We start from the raw sequence: 15,454 nt of genomic DNA, 5'->3' as shown, positions 1-15,454 counted from the left end.
CCCCAACAATGCTTGAACGAACTGATATAAAAGAAATTGCTATAAGGTTGACAGAGTATCTTTATGCGCTATCCCCTCTAGCGAGAGAACGAGACATCTCTTCTCTATATGTACCTTACAGTACATTGTGCTTGTGGGTTCTGTGCTGTCGCAGCACAAGCATAGCTAGATGATCCGATGAGATTAGATGGTGGATAATATCTTAGCGACCGGCCCCTCGAGATTAGATAGCAGACCGAATCTGATCGGATCGCTTGGCGCGCTAGCAACATGCACATCATCTTATCTTCCTCCGGCCCCCCCCACAACCCAAACACAGCGTGACGCGGATAAAGGGTCTTGAGGCAGTGTAAAGCGATTTTGTTTCGACAGCGTCTTGAAATTCTTCGTGCCCATTTATTTTGAGGTCATTTGTCACAATACCTGTATCTTCGTTGAAGCATGGCTGACGTAATCATGTCATGTCAATGATATCTGTAGGAGAGGCCACCATTTTCGCATTCTTTAGTACAAGATGCCAGTATTGTGTAATTATCAAGGGTTTAAGAAATTCGGAACTTCAGTTGCCGCGCTTTGAAAGATGATGGCACATCATAGCAAAAAGAGTGATGTAAGACTTCCGGGGGTGCTAATAGGTACATATGGTACATAATGGTGACTCGAATAGAATAAAAGCAGGACAAAGCGAAGATAGCATCGTGGCCTGTCACCCCTATTGATATTATCTACCCATAGAACAGCCTGATCCTATATATGGTACCCAGTAAGAACTATGCTACAGTTTGCGCGGCCACTTCTTTGGTGTACAAAAAATTCGAGATGATTCGCACTGAACAGACTTTAAATGAGTTATATGAGAGCACGTAAACAAAGGAGATTGACGAAACATGAATTGGGAAGGACCCACACTTCGCAACAACATAAGAAACGTATGTTACGACAACATTGACAAGTTGCGAGTGTGGAGATTACCGACACCTGTACCAACCGCGATCCTGTCATCATCGGGAGCTGTCGCCTCAAGCGGAAAGGAAAATGTTCTCGAGTTGCTCGAGTACACTGTCTTCTGAAGCTCGGTCCATGGTCACTGAAAGATTGATACCGACCTGCACAAGTAAACTATGATGTTCGTAGATATCTAGGCTCAATATCTCCCATAAGGTCTTAAGGCGTGCCATAAAAGACTCCGGTTCTAGACTCAGAAGATTTGTAGCTGGATGAGCACCGCACTCTATCAAAAAGTTGAATACACGTATATTATCGGCAAGTGTGGCATGATAGAGAGCAGTCATCCCAACGGAATCAAGTTCGGATATATCGGCGCCTTTTTTAAGGAGAGCTGATATCATGGGGACCCCAGAAGAGGAATGTGCTGCCGCATGAAGTGGTGATAAGCCGGAAGGACTACGCGCCGAGATATCGACATCATGTTGCAGAAGGAGGTTGGTTATAATAATGTCTTTAGCCTGTATAGCGAGATGTAATGGCGTTAAGCCGTAATCGTTTGTTCCACATATGTCCACGCCAGACTCTAACAACAATCGTGCCAAGCCTTCATGACCACCTTGTATGGCTTCATAAAGTAGGCTGCTACGATTTTCTACAGCCCTTAAGGCCTCTGCACCACTCTCCACTAGAGCACGAACAACGTCCTTACGTTTGAACCGTATGGCAATCGAGAGTGGTGTTTCATCATGGGCGCAAACTAGGGATGGGTCTGCACCTTTAGCCAGAAGAGCACGGACAATATCAACCTTGTTAAATTGGGAGGCAAAGTGTAGTGGTGTACATCCGGAGGAACATCTTCCTGACGGATTGGCGCCAGAATCAAGGAGTAGCATGACCACATCCAGCTGTATATTTGGGTGTATTCTTTCAGACCGGTTGCCAATCCAGTATTGAATAAACCCCTCGGAACCGTCTAATAGCGTAATTGGAACCCTGGCTACCCTATTCCGATCTTCATGTTTGTTGAACTGGTGTTTGAAGACATCGGGCTGTTCAGCACCACCATCACCGCCACCATCGTCCTTGGCTGAAACGAAAGTAAATTTCCGGCCAATACCAAAAGCGATGAGGTGAAGTGGGGTTATTCCACATAAGTCTCCAGAGGAGGGGTCTGCTCCACCTTCTAATAGAAGTTTGGCTATTTCATACCTACAAAATCCATAGTGTAGTGATGTACAGCCATCCCGTGCCTGTGCTGATGGACTTGCCCCTCGTTCCAATAAGACACGAACAAGCTCTGGTATTTCCCTATTTACTGCGTCGTGTAATGGAGTATGACCGCCTAGGGACTGTGATGACGGGTCCGCCCCTCTTTCTAATAGAAGTAGAGCCACACCTGCTGATATTGCATGGTGTAATGGTGTCCGGCCACGTTTGTCTCGCGCAGACACATCGGCGCCCCTGTCTAAAAGTAGCCGTGTCATTTGGATATTGCTTGAAGCTAGATGAAGTGGTGTCTCGCCGCCAACGTTCACTGCTGACAGCTCGGATCCTTCGTCAAGTAGGATACGAGCTGTTTCTAAACACTTTTCTTCTACAGCCAGGTGAAGGGGTGTACGCTGGAACTCTGCGCAGCGGGAGGATGCGTCAATGCCTTGCGTTAAGAGTGATTGCACACGTTCAGGAAACCGTATGCAGAGGTGTAAAGCCGTAAAGCCATCATTCGTGAGCTCCAATGGTCGAGCACCGTGTGGAAAGATTATATCAAAGATCTCAATATGGTCACTGTTCAGTGCAAGGTGCTGAGCTGTATAGTTTTCCAAGTTCGCTATGGAGACATCGGCACCTTTATACACCAGTATACGCGCGATCTCGAGATGACCACAGTCTATTGCAATATGGAGTGCTGTATTTCCGTCATCATCTTGTGATGACGCATCTACGCCACGGCTGAGAAGTTCAACCACCACATCCAATCGTCCTGCCAATACGGCAATGTGGATGCCTCCCCGCCCACCCGGTAGTGTTAGTGATGGGTCAGCACCTCCTCTGACTAGTATGGAGAATATATCCACATCCGAATCAATAATTGCGTGGTGTAAAGGGGTAAACCCATCTTTGTCTTGTACAGACAAATCAGTACCAGCCTCGAGTAGTTTGAGTACCACATCATGATGACCTCCGATTACTGCATTGTGTAGCGCTGTTCTCCTATAATTTCCCACTGCCGAGACCTCTAAGCCCGCAGCGAGGAGTGCACGAACTACCTCCAGACTTCCCTTTCCTGCGGCAATGGTGAGTGGTGTAGATCCAACGGAGTTTATGGATGATAAATTTGCACCACTCTTCATGAGTGAAATAGCTATCCTCTCGTGACCATTCTGCAGCGCAAGCTGCAGAGGGGTTTCTCCATTGAGGTTCTTTAAAGACGGATCAGCTCCTTTCTCTAGAAATGCATTCGCAAGGTTCAGACAACCCTTGTCTGCAGCAATATGAAGAACTGTATTTCCATTTTTGTCTTGAATCGAGGGTTCATCACAGTATGGGAGAAGAGTATGAACTATTTGAGAAAGATCTCTGCTTCTACCATACCCGAAGTCTTGTCCGGCGCAGGTAAACTGGTATATATATTAAAGTTACCAACTTGTGCGTGAAAAAAAGGGTCAGGTGTTCTCACCACACTATGATACAGAGGCGTGTACCCTGAAGCATTTTTCGCAGACGGATCAGCACCGAATTGCAGCAAGCAAGTAACCAAATCTGAATGGTTTCGAGATGCGGCCATATGGAGAGGACTGTCCTCCGCAGAGTCAGGTGCAGAGGGGTCACTACCCCTCTCAAGGAGAATACGGACGACGTCTAGATAACCCTTGTATGTAGCCCGATGAAGTAATGTATTTCCGGCAACGGCTATGTCCGCACCCTTATCCAATAGCAGTCGAAACATATCTGCGTCCCCTGCGGCATGATGGAGTACGGTGTTTCCATTTTTATCCTTCACAGATATATCCGCGCCTTTTTCCAGTAGGTGTACGACTGCATCGCTGAAGCTGTGTCGGACGGCATAGATGAGTGGGGGATGTCCCCCCCATCCACGAGCTGCGGGGTCTGTTATTGACATTAGCAGAGGATGGAGAGCCCGAGGGCACCATTTCGAGATTCTCTGCAGCATCAGCGCCCCTGGAACCCCAGGGCGTAGCGATAGGCCGCGCTTAGTGTATAGATAACGGACAATGTTAATATGGCCATGATCTACAGCCAATTCGAATGCTGTAGATCCGTCGTAATTTCTTCGCCAAGGGTCCCCACCCCTGTTTAGTAAAATGACAAGAATATCCAGTAAACCAAGTGAGGAGGCTTGATGTAGAGGCGTATTCCCAAGCTGGTTCATGATCGATATTTCAGCACCTTTATCAATCAGGAATCTAACTGACTCTAGTCGCCCATTCTCAACCGCTTCATGCAGCGGTGTATTCCCTGACACGCCGTTCCCTAAAGTTATATCCGCACCCGTAGCCAGCAATAGGCTTAGTATTGCTACATGCCCCTGCTTGGATGCTACATGCAACGCTGTTTCGCCATAGGACACATTGGCATGTGGGTTTGCGTGATTCTCTAGTAACACCTGCACTATCTCCTCATATCCTTCAAGTGCTGCGATGTATAGTGCTGTATTGCCGCTGGATGTGGGAGTTGAGAAATCGACGCCTAGGTTTATGTAGTGTTTTACGACACTCACGTGACCAATACTAACTGCGTGTAGGAAGGAAGATGGTCTGAATCTTTGGAGCGCAGAAGGAAGCTTGTAGATACCCAAATTGATCCCCAGACACCAGCAGGCTTTATAATAGATGGAGAAGGTGGGTGAATCTAAAAACTTTAGGTATGGCCCGTGCGTGAGGCTGCGATCAAAGGTGCGTATATGATCATGAACATGGTAAATTGCATGCAACCAGGGTAGCTCCCAATTTGGCTTAAACCTGAGGATCTGGTAATAATGACGCAATGATTTGAGGCCTACTATGGTGAAGCAAGTGTTTATGATAGCAATACCCGCCCGACTAATGAAGTCAGGGTCTCCGACAAGATATTCTTTGACCGAGTAATGCGCGAGAGTGATCCGTTTGGTGTTTTCATCCATGATTGTCAGGCCTTTGCAAACCTCCAGAATCATCGTGACATCCGGTAAACTTTCATTATCGATATCGTCGCAATCAGCCATTCCGTCCTCAACCGCAACCGCCAGAGAAAGGGCTTCGGTCTTATCTACTTCCGGGGCCCATGAAAGCCATGCTAGGGTCCGTAAAGCAAGGATACGTCTGCTCTTGTGCTGTTTCCCGATATCGCTTAGGGCACGTTTGTAAATTCCATTTAATGCATCCTCCTGCCTCAAGGAAGAATCAAGTTCACCCAGAGCGCTTCGTATCTGTTTCACTGATGTATACTTGCAGAGGTCCTCGATATGGAGGTGCACTAGTAGAAACCTGACGTGCAGGTCAGAATGGAAGAGAAACGATATGGCGTGGACAACTTACATTCCCTTACAACAACCCACTAATCGTTTAACTATGTCCTCTCGTAGTTCTCCTTGAATCAAGTACTTAGCATGTATGCTATCCTCTATCTTCTGCTCTATGTACATTCGCAAGTCTTCCTCGTGTGCCTGAAGTTGAATCTGGGTTACGCAGTTGGCGTTTAGAGACTCTTGCATATCTCGCGGATACGGTCGACCTGTTATGAAAACACTTGCACCTCTAGTACCGAGAAGGTGAAATAGCGGGAGAAATTCCTTGCATCTATTGGTCTCATCACATTCGTCTAAAGCATCAAAAACAAAGAAGACTCTTGGTAGTGTTTCTATGACCGCAACCAGGACATGCTGTAACTCGTTCACGCTCGGTCGCTCCTGTGTTTCTTTGTATGCCTCATGCAGAGTTTGAAGCTTGTCAGGAACTCGAGGCGCTTTACGAGCAAGCTGTTTGATGAGGCTTTTCAGCACATTCGGTACCGTCTGCTTGTTTTTTTCGTTGTAATTAAAGTAAATATATGCCACGGCAGAGCAGGACTGTTGCGATGTTGATTGCAGAGTGTCAATGACTAAGGAGCTATGTAGTTTCTCTCCAATTAACTGTCTTGATATTGGTTCAGCTGTATAGATTATCATACCTGATGAAGGTCTTACCCGCGCCCGCTGTTTAAAACCGAGAACTGGTTAGCGAATGAATGTCCGATAATAGTATAGCCTTGTCGGACAAACTAAGATTTGCATTCCTGATCAATCCGTGGAGGATGACGGCTTAATACTTACGTATTCCGTAACCCCATAGTAATTTAAAGTCTGGTTGATCCTTAATCCAATTTCTGAACTTTTGTTCCCGGAAAAGCCATTGTCCCGTATGCTTATGTCGTCTACTGCTGATTTGGCAATGCATATCATCGAAAGAATGATTGTAGAGCCACTCTAAGATTGCCGCCCTTTCCTTAACTTTGACGGGGGTAAGCATTTTGAGGGGTAGCATATAGAGAATTGAGGAATGAGTAGGCCCTACCCTTGTGACGCTCTTCTTCCAAAGCTCTTTGCTTAGTTACGATGGCGAGCTCTGCTGCGAGAGAGGACTTGATATCGTCAAGTTTCCGGTCCGCATTCCGGGTATAAACCTCGACCGCGAGGGTTACATAACTAAAAGTAGTTAATATCAATTACGTAACTGGGGGATGAGGCAGCTAAACTTACAACTGCTCGGCTGTCAACGCTAGCGTAAAGAGACTCTTGCTGCGTTCGATGGATTCTAAAACCTTAGAAGTATGTGTCTCGTTAAGGGGCCATTTCCATCGGTTGATCAGTCTTCTCTTCTTCGGCCGCAACTGCAATTCAAGTTCCCTCATCTGCTTGGTGCATTCTTGGATTGGTACACGAAGCTCGACGAGACTATAATTCCGGTTTGCTTGATCTTGGAGTGTTTTGAGGACCCTTGCCAAAGCCACGAGCTCTAGGTTGAGAGCTTTCATGTCTTGCTCTGCGCTCTTCACCCCCGAGATGTAGCGAGAGCCCAGCCCAATGACCTTTCCAGTGAGCTCTGTGAGGGCAACAATACTAGCAACTAGACCAACGAATTCGGCCATGATCTGTAGATGGTTTTTGCTCTGTCTCGAAAAATGAGGCTGTTAAGCTAGGAGAGATGTGGATTTGGAAAAGAGGGGAAACAATCAGGCAGCTATAGGGCTTGGCGCCAAGGCCTAAGCGTCGCCTACATTAACATCCCAGGTATGGCTCCAAAATTGATCGGAAGCGACCCAGGCGATATCCTGCCCATAGAAATAGAAGAAGCTGTTAGTCTACGGTTACATCGGTGTCCCTCTGGTTTCGGAATTCATGGCGAGGTGGAATCTCCGCTCACCTTTTTCTTAAAACGCCGTCTTGAGTGCTCACACGACTGCTCCCCGTCGATAAATACCATAACTTGACACAAGACGCTGAATTCCATGTATCGAGAAATTTTCTTCCAATTGATTGAATTTAGATGTATAGGCGGTACTTCTCCACTAATATTTCTCACGAACGAAGATGAATGATGGAGGGAAGTGGTGATGGTATCCTGTGTCTGACGGAGAAACAAAGGATGATAAACGAAGTGCTATTGAAGAGAGAGAGAAAACATGATAAATATCCCAGCACCGGACTCCTACATCACTTAGCTATACACTTTCCCCCGCTTCTTTATAAACTCCCGTGTAACCGTCCGTATCCCACATCCGTAATCAAGTGCCAAGAGATTTGCCGAGTGAAGAAGCTTGGCAGATTTCGCGCATGATGAGGCTGATGCGGAAGCTACCGAGAAGCCCGATTGCCGCAAAAACAAATACAGATTCACGTGGGAGACAGGACAATAGTATTATCCCCTTGAGCGATTGGAAGTATTCCCTGCAAGTCCCGGCCACAGTCTATCACTCGTACTGGGTGCCAAGATATCTCATCCGACAAGTACAGCTAAAGTTGCCAATCGATTATCGTTACCAATTTACCAATAGTGGTTCCATATCCTAGGCTAGGTGCAGTACATCTAGATCTCCGTCTCAATGCCTGGAGATGAAAATATTGGGTTTAATTCCTAGTCGTTGACTCTGCCTATATTCCGCCCCTGACCCTGAGTAGTTAGTGGTCTGTATCAAGTGCCTACCCCAGCTCCCGTCGCCTGTGAAATTAATGTCTACTGAGAGCTTGTACACAGTGTATCGGAGAGGTTTGCATGCCACGTTCGAGTTTGAAAACCTTCGAAGACTAAACAGAAGTGTCCGGTGATTAGTCATCAACATCCACATATCCCAGATAATACGCGGTAGAGTATAATTCACTACAATCGAAGATATTCTACAAACCCGGGGGAAGGGAGATGAGATAAGATCCTTCCCCGTCCCATGTGCGGCATTTCGGTAGTACCAATTGCTAAACCGTCTTTTTCTATTGACTGCCCGCACCACTATTCCATGCTTGGCGACAATTATCTCCCCGAGTGCCAGGTCTGCAGAGGAAGGCATACATATTCTACTGGACAAAACCATCTTCAGATATCACAATGAGTTTCCCCCCCACATGCACTCGGCATTGTATTCTCTGTAGTTCCCGAATCCGATAATTGAATACAGCACGTCTTAAATACCCCACCAAAAGCCAGGGTATAAATAGCCGCCGCTCCCCCCTACACCACTAACAACTATCTCTTACCCGCGATCTATCACTTATCCAATATCTACCGCTCCATCTCTTAATTACCCACCACAATGACCACCCCCACCCCCACCCCCACCCCCACCCCGTGCCCTGTCGCCCCCTCCGTCCCAGCACCCACAGACGATAGTGAAGCCGAGCCCACGTCCAGAACGCCCCAGGCCACTGTCGCTGGGCGTATTCTACTATTCGCCGCTCTGACATCCATCTTCCAGGAGGTGCTATATTTCCTAGGGTACGTACCACTGTGCAGGTCCTTCCCCTGGACGGGGGTGTCCGTGGTGTCGGCCGTGCTGCTGGCACTAGTGGAGATGGTGGATGGTGGGTGGTTGCCGTTCTTGAGCCTTTTTGCTGCGTTTTGCGTGTATGTCTATTTTGCGGTGGGGCCGGGGGCCAGGAGGGGGGTGATAGTGGCCTGGCCGTGGTGTTGAGGGGGGGTGTGGTTTTTTTTTTTCTTTTTTTTTTTTTTGTTTAAGTCATTGAAGAGGGTGCGGTACGGCTTGCGGGTGTGCATGTATGTGGTGGGTGCGGGCGCGGGGAAGCATCGTTTTTTCTTTTTTTTTTTTTCCTTTTCTTTGTGTGTTCGTTTGTTATCTTGTTGTTGAGAGGTTGGGATATATATGTTATTCGTCGATTTTTTTTTTTCCAGCTAGTTAATACCATATTTTAAAACCTCATTTCCAATCTTTACCCTTTCGCGACACATAGCAATTTGATTTACTAGTTACAGCCAATTATGACGAGCTCCACTGGTGGGGATCGACCTTGCTTCCGATAGGGGCGCGACGCCTCGCTCGAGGTCGTTGGGTCGGTGGTTCATACATCAGTTGGGTCAGGCGCGCGTCGAGGAAAGGAAGTCGCTATCGAGTGATAATACGCGATTCTTCCATCGCTGATTCTGGGGCGTGGTCGTTCGGGGTGGCGGTTGTTAGGACTGGTTTCAGGGCTTGGCCGGAGATGTTTTGGGGCTGAGAAAGGTAGGAAGGCTTGGGGGTATGGGTGAATTCTTCCTCGCTATTATCAGTTTGCGTTTCCCGGTATGAGAGGATCTCAGATACTGACTGACTGACTGACTGACTTGGGGGGGGAGGGGGGAATTGGTGACCTTGTGGCATCTGCTATTTCCGGAACTAGTCTTGTGTATGTTATATATGGAGAGAACAGATAGCCCGAGCTGTGTGCCGGCGGAAGTGGTCGGGTAAGTAAGCAAACATGGTATACACTAGCAGTGGAGGGGCTACACCGTCAGAATGAGCCCCCCCCCACGTGCGCTCGGCTTTGTATCCCCTTTAGTTCCCGGACACAATGATGTAATTGAATACAGCACTTCTTAAATACCCCACCACGTAAAAACCAGCGTATAAATAACCACCGCTGCCCCCCTACACCGCTAACTATCTCTTACACACCGTCTATCACTTATCCAATATCTACCGCACCCAACCCAATGTCCACCCCACCCACCCCCACCCCGTGCCACCGCGCAGCACCCACAGAGCACAGCAAAGTCACCACCACCGCCAGCATGCTCCAGGCCACTATCGCAAGGTCCATTCTAAAATTCACCGTCGTGACATCCCTCTTCCAGACGGTGTTCTATCTCGCGGGGTACGTACCACTTTGCGAGACATACCCATTGCTCGTGGTGGCCGTGCTGTCGGGCGTGCTGCTGCGGCTGGTGGGTGGTGGGTGGCTGCCGTTCTTGGGCTTTTTTTGCGGTGTTTTGCGTGTGTGTCTTTGTTGCGGTGGGGCCGGGGACGAGGCCGGATATGGTGGTGGCTTGGCCGTGGTGTAGCTGTGATGCCGTGGGGTGTGGGGCGGTGGTGTGTCGTGTGTGTGCGTGTGCGCGGGATGCGGCGGTTCTTTTATGCCGTGTGTTTTCGTTCTGTAGGCATATGCTTTTGTTGAGTTGTTGGTGGGTGTGGTCGTCGTTCTGGCGATTTAACACTATATTCCGGTGCGTCGTTTTGAACCGTTGTGATTCCGCCTCTGTGTGGCGCTCCGGTGGGCTTTAATCAGCGGCAGCCAGATCACCGGGCGGGGGTGGCTTCGTTTACGAAGTGAAAGTTTCTCGCAATGCAGCTTTGTACTGTGCTACAGGAGGTGATCGATTGTTTTACATGCACGGTATCTGCTAGTCTCGTACCCATCCCCCAATGGAAGGATGGAAGCAGGGGAGGTTGGGGACGAGCCTAGGTATACTCTATGCAATAACGCATCAACCGGCGAGCGAGTCCGTTCCTTGCTTGAACCAACCTCACCCCCAGCTACAGCGCCGCCACCCATTTCCCCCACATACCCCAGCGCCCACGCCCGCAAATCGCCCAAGCAAAGGCGCACCCCCCTCCCCCAATCTTACATTGGCTCTTCCGACTATATAACCGGGCAGGGTTAGGGTCACTTCAATAACTTTCAGCCTTCACACGATGACATTTCTGACCTGACCCAGCTGCAAAGTAGGAGACGATAGCTAGTGGTAGATGGTTAGGTTGCGCCTGAGATGGATGCATTCCCGGATCCACTATCTACCGGCGCGATCTACCCTCTTGACGCCTCTCCCGCACAACCCGGGGGGGGGGGGGGGATGGATCAATGGTGTCACTACCTCGCCAGCTAACCCTCTTCCAACCCGCAACATAGTCCATCTCCGCAGAGATGAAATGTTCCATAGGCTATACCTAGCGCGTTCTGTGTGTAGCTGGTCGGATCATCTGCAATGCATGCATGGCCGGAGGAGGTCAGTGCCAGTTGCGGCGCATCCCCGCCGTCTCGTCTCGTCTCGCACTATTCGCGGCCCGATCGACAAAGATGACTACTAGCCAGAGACATGCATCGCACATCCCGGACAAAGAGCCCCCCCTTGCATGTAGTATTTGTGGGCTACCCGTCTACCGCCGCACCGCATCACCGTGCGTAACTGTACGTACAAACCGCTAGCTACAAGAATCAATGTGCCGAGGAAGGAAGGGGGGTCGCTAGCGAGTGATACTTTATGATCCACCACCTGTGGACATTGATTGATTGGTGTGGTGGTTGGGGGGGTGGGGTGGTTGTTGCAATCAGCCAGCTTGGGGGTTTGCGCGGATCGGGGACGGTTTGGTTGGTTGGGGGCAGGGAGGTGGATGTGGGAAGCCAATGGCTGAGTGGACTCTTCTTCGCCTTCGGTGTCACCGTTATCCGATGAAGGTGAAATAAAATCCGACTCCTTCGAAACTCTGAGAGTGGCCCCAACCGCCCCATATCTATCCACAGCTTTTTCCAACCTGCGTCGTCATCGATCACAAGCCATTTGGTTTGGTTGTTAGCCCGGTACTGCAAGAAACCGTCCGAGCCCCAAGTTAGGTATTGTTTCACCGCGTCTGCAAGTTTCTGGTAGTTAGCGTCATATCCAACAAGTGGGGCGGGGAAGCCCTTAATGTTTATTCTGAATTGTGGCCGAGATTCCTGTTGACTATTGGCGATAGCACTTGTGTAGTGGGTAAAACTCTGGGAATTAGAAGGTCCCGGAAGTGCCGGAGGTCCATACTGGGTGGATTAAACCTGGGTATATCCCAATAGCTCCTGTGATAATTCCACGCCGAGGCGGGGCTGAGAATCCGGCCAATCTATTTCCGAATCCAGCTCGAGTAGCTGTGTATTCTGACCATGCAAGGACGGCACCTGAGATGACATAAACCCGACCGAAAGAGAGTAGATGGGGCCAGTTTGCAGCCGTACACGGCCAAGGGCGGGAGTGATAGGGGATGGGATTTGATTGGGATCCTCAAGGGATGGGTCGACGGTGATTGGTCTTTGGTGGCTACCACCGGGGGGGGGCCCCGCTTTCGCTCTGCCAATGCTTTGCGACGGTCTTCGTCCTCATCGTTCCGGGGTGGCCGGTGGTGCCGGAGGTGCCAGTGGTACATTATCGCCCGTCTGTGAGATAAGTACCGACACGCGGTCACTCGTCGCGGAGGACGTGGTGGGTCGCATGGCGTCTACGGTGTAGGATGGGTAATACCTACCACGTCCTCCGGAGGCTTTAAGCACCCCCCCCCCCACTTCCCAGCTCGGTTGATGCCCCACATCTCTTCTATCCTCACTTTGTAACACAATGTCCTGGAAACAGGTAGTGTTCGCGGGGAGACAGCAACCTACATCACGTATATCAACTGGATTTCGCCCGCAAGGTGCGACATTGACCTTGACTCTTGGATGGTGGGTGTTGGGCCGTCCGGCTGTGCACTCGAAGAAGGGGGGGGGGGGGGGGTGCGCGTGGTCTGCAGAGGATGAATCGAGTATCATGCGTTGGTTTATAATAAAAGCTTTGTGGTTTGAGGTTTTTGCCGCTGCCTAGGGTGCTGATATGGGGTTTTTAGAAGGGTGTTGTACTAATACTGCATAGACGTTTTGGGAACGAAAACCGGTGGTGGGTGCCATAGTCTGCTCTATGGTGTTAAAGATAGAGTTTCAAGTGATCATTGATGTCAAGGGATAACGATGTTTAGGCGACCAAACGAAGGATATCTAGCTACGAAACGAAGATTTCGGTCCCCGACGTTGACGCTTTTCTAGTCGCACTGTCCTTGATCCATCTCTAACTGCATGGGAAGCGCCGTTTTTTTGGCGTGCTTGACCTGTTTCGCGCGCATTGGCGGGAAGCGCGAGAGCTCTCGAGAAATTATCTAGAAGGTGGAAAGAGGATCACTACCAAATAGAACGTATAGTTGAGGATTGCTTTGGTGTCCGAGCAGTCCACTGACCGTTAAAGCTAGAAACTCAGTAGTATGTTTATGAGAAGTTCCATTTAGGCTTTGGGATATAGATAGAGAAGGGTCTAACTACAAGTACGTCTGAATGGGTAAAGAAGAAAAAAAGAAGATATTCCAGCAGATCGTTCAAAAGAGGTGAGTCCCTTAACCGGGGGCGCGTCGTAGTATATCACTCGGTGATATAGGAGCGCTTAAGATGATTTTGCGGTCTCTTGCAACGTCGTTCACAGCTCATGGGTGCGTTAGAGGTCCTATCAATGCATCGAGATCATTGTTGGAATAGTGCAGCCGTCCTGGTCGATCTTGAAAGATATGATTGGTTTGATGTGACTGCGTAAGAGGTTCTTCTCGGGGCATGTACAACTCCTTAATTAAGTGGGGGAAGGCGAAGATAACAATAATTTCCCGATTACTATCCCCACTCACTTTGATTAATTTTGAGCTCTAAAAGGTAACCCTATCAAAATAATAACCTGACACATCCCCAATAAAAGCGCTGGAGGGAGTTAGGTTTAGTGCTGAAATTGACCCATTTCTACCAGAGGGGGCACCAACGACAGGAACAGGGCCTCCCTTCACGATAGAAAAGTAATGATTATATCATAACAATTTTCTACTTCTAAACGAGTTCAGCCTGAGGAAAGAAAGACTTGATTACTCGATCGATAAAGATGCAATACCAACCTAGTATGCTCCAATACAACTAGAAGGATCGCCGGAATCTATAAAAATCTTATTATCACCACCTTGATACAACTATTAAACATTTCAGGCGTCAATACCTTAGTTCGGTCAGAACAATCAAAACTTACGGACATGATATTCGAGTGATATAAGAAGATCGAGTGATGGCTGATGAGCCGAGTGATGTATGGTGACCGAGTGATAGCTTGTACATACGCTCTCGTGTTGAGCAACGTGTTACAGGAAACACGAACACTGCTCCTAAGTCAAGGAATAAGGATAATACGAGTGATGGGTTGTGATGCGAGTACGGTCGGGTAACGAGGGAACAAGCATAGAAAGGTACCGAGGGGTGTGGGGGCACCGGGTGCAACCACACTAGTATTAGGCTGTTGTGAGGGCACGCTTACTATTGGGTGTCTCACCCGGAACGAAATAGAAGCGGGGCTTATGGCTGCAGGCCATTCTACTTAGGGAAGTAGCTCTAGGACAATAGCATGATACAGCTCGGTTACTGGCAATTGCGGGGTTTATGGTTACGTGTCGGAATTAGAATGGAGGAACGGAACTATGCGGGGGCGCTTTTCTATTGGGGTTATCTTCGGGTTGATTATCTTATTCTATTATCGTTATCTCATTAGTATTAGAAAGCGGGCCTTGGCATAGGTTCCAATATGTATAAATAGGGAAGGGTTCCGCCTCGTCTTAGTGGCATCATCAGTCACTCAGCGAGCGGAATCCGGTTTACAATATTACAAGTTTAAAAGCTACAGAACTATCGCTTAGCATTGGCATTTTCCCAAACACAACGTAACGAACAGAGTATATTCTACTCTATCAGTATCTTTACACCCACTCCCGTAATAGCTCGAATACCTTCTCCAGCTGCAAATTGTGGTTAATCTATTAGTGCTCTTACCTTATTTACAGGGACATCCAGAGGCCACAGAATAGTGTCAATATATCAAATGGTCTCCTCCGGCGGGGTTTGCCGGGCTAGATGGCTGGGAGCTTCGATAAAGGCTAGAGTGGAAATTACGCATAGCGGCGGCTGGGATTGAGTTGGGTATGGAGGGTGGGAGGGGGGTTTACTACGAGGGAAATGTATGGTCATTCTTGACCGGAGGAGGGCATGAGTCACGGGGGGTCTGGGATTAACAGCTCCTGGATCCGACTGGGTTGTATGGTTCACTTGTAAATGTAAAGCAGAAGCCCCCGAAACGTATTGATTCAATTGAATTGATATGCGTCTATAGATCTAGACGTTAATTAGCTTCCGCTTTACCCATGAACTGACTGGATGAAAATTAATCGATTAAGTGTTAACTTGTCTCATGATTTTAAT

At 48.6% G+C, this 15,454-nt stretch overlaps 3 protein-coding genes across 3 annotated transcripts; 2 read left to right on the top strand and 1 right to left on the bottom strand.

Annotated features, from left to right (window-relative positions):
* Window positions 1-1,019: 1,019 nt before the first annotated feature.
* On the bottom strand, window positions 1,020-7,071 carry H6S33_007108 (uncharacterized protein; the record flags this gene model as incomplete). The annotated part of the gene is made up of 8 exons (XM_044838453.1): window positions 1,020-2,035; window positions 2,162-3,566; window positions 3,626-5,432; window positions 5,484-6,053; window positions 6,115-6,139; window positions 6,257-6,433; window positions 6,498-6,628; window positions 6,683-7,071. The coding sequence occupies 8 exons, from the start codon at window positions 7,069-7,071 to the stop codon at window positions 1,020-1,022; spliced, it is 5,520 nt and encodes a 1,839-aa protein (XP_044689272.1).
* Window positions 7,072-8,727: 1,656 nt separating this feature from the next.
* H6S33_007107 (uncharacterized protein) lies at window positions 8,728-9,105 on the top strand (the record flags this gene model as incomplete). The annotated part of the gene is made up of 1 exon (XM_044838452.1): window positions 8,728-9,105. The coding sequence occupies one exon, from the start codon at window positions 8,728-8,730 to the stop codon at window positions 9,103-9,105; it is 378 nt and encodes a 125-aa protein (XP_044689271.1).
* A 1,016-nt stretch (window positions 9,106-10,121) lies between these two features.
* Window positions 10,122-10,469, top strand: H6S33_007106 (uncharacterized protein; the record flags this gene model as incomplete). Its single annotated transcript, XM_044838451.1, has 1 exon — window positions 10,122-10,469. The coding sequence occupies one exon, from the start codon at window positions 10,122-10,124 to the stop codon at window positions 10,467-10,469; it is 348 nt and encodes a 115-aa protein (XP_044689270.1).
* Window positions 10,470-15,454: the final 4,985 nt, after the last annotated feature.

The sequence above is a fragment of the Morchella sextelata genome (genome assembly GCF_020137385.1).
Source record: "Morchella sextelata strain SCLS chromosome Unknown scls_22, whole genome shotgun sequence".
Taxonomy (NCBI): domain Eukaryota; kingdom Fungi; phylum Ascomycota; class Pezizomycetes; order Pezizales; family Morchellaceae; genus Morchella; species Morchella sextelata.
This window is presented reverse-complemented; position numbering and strand designations above follow the sequence as displayed.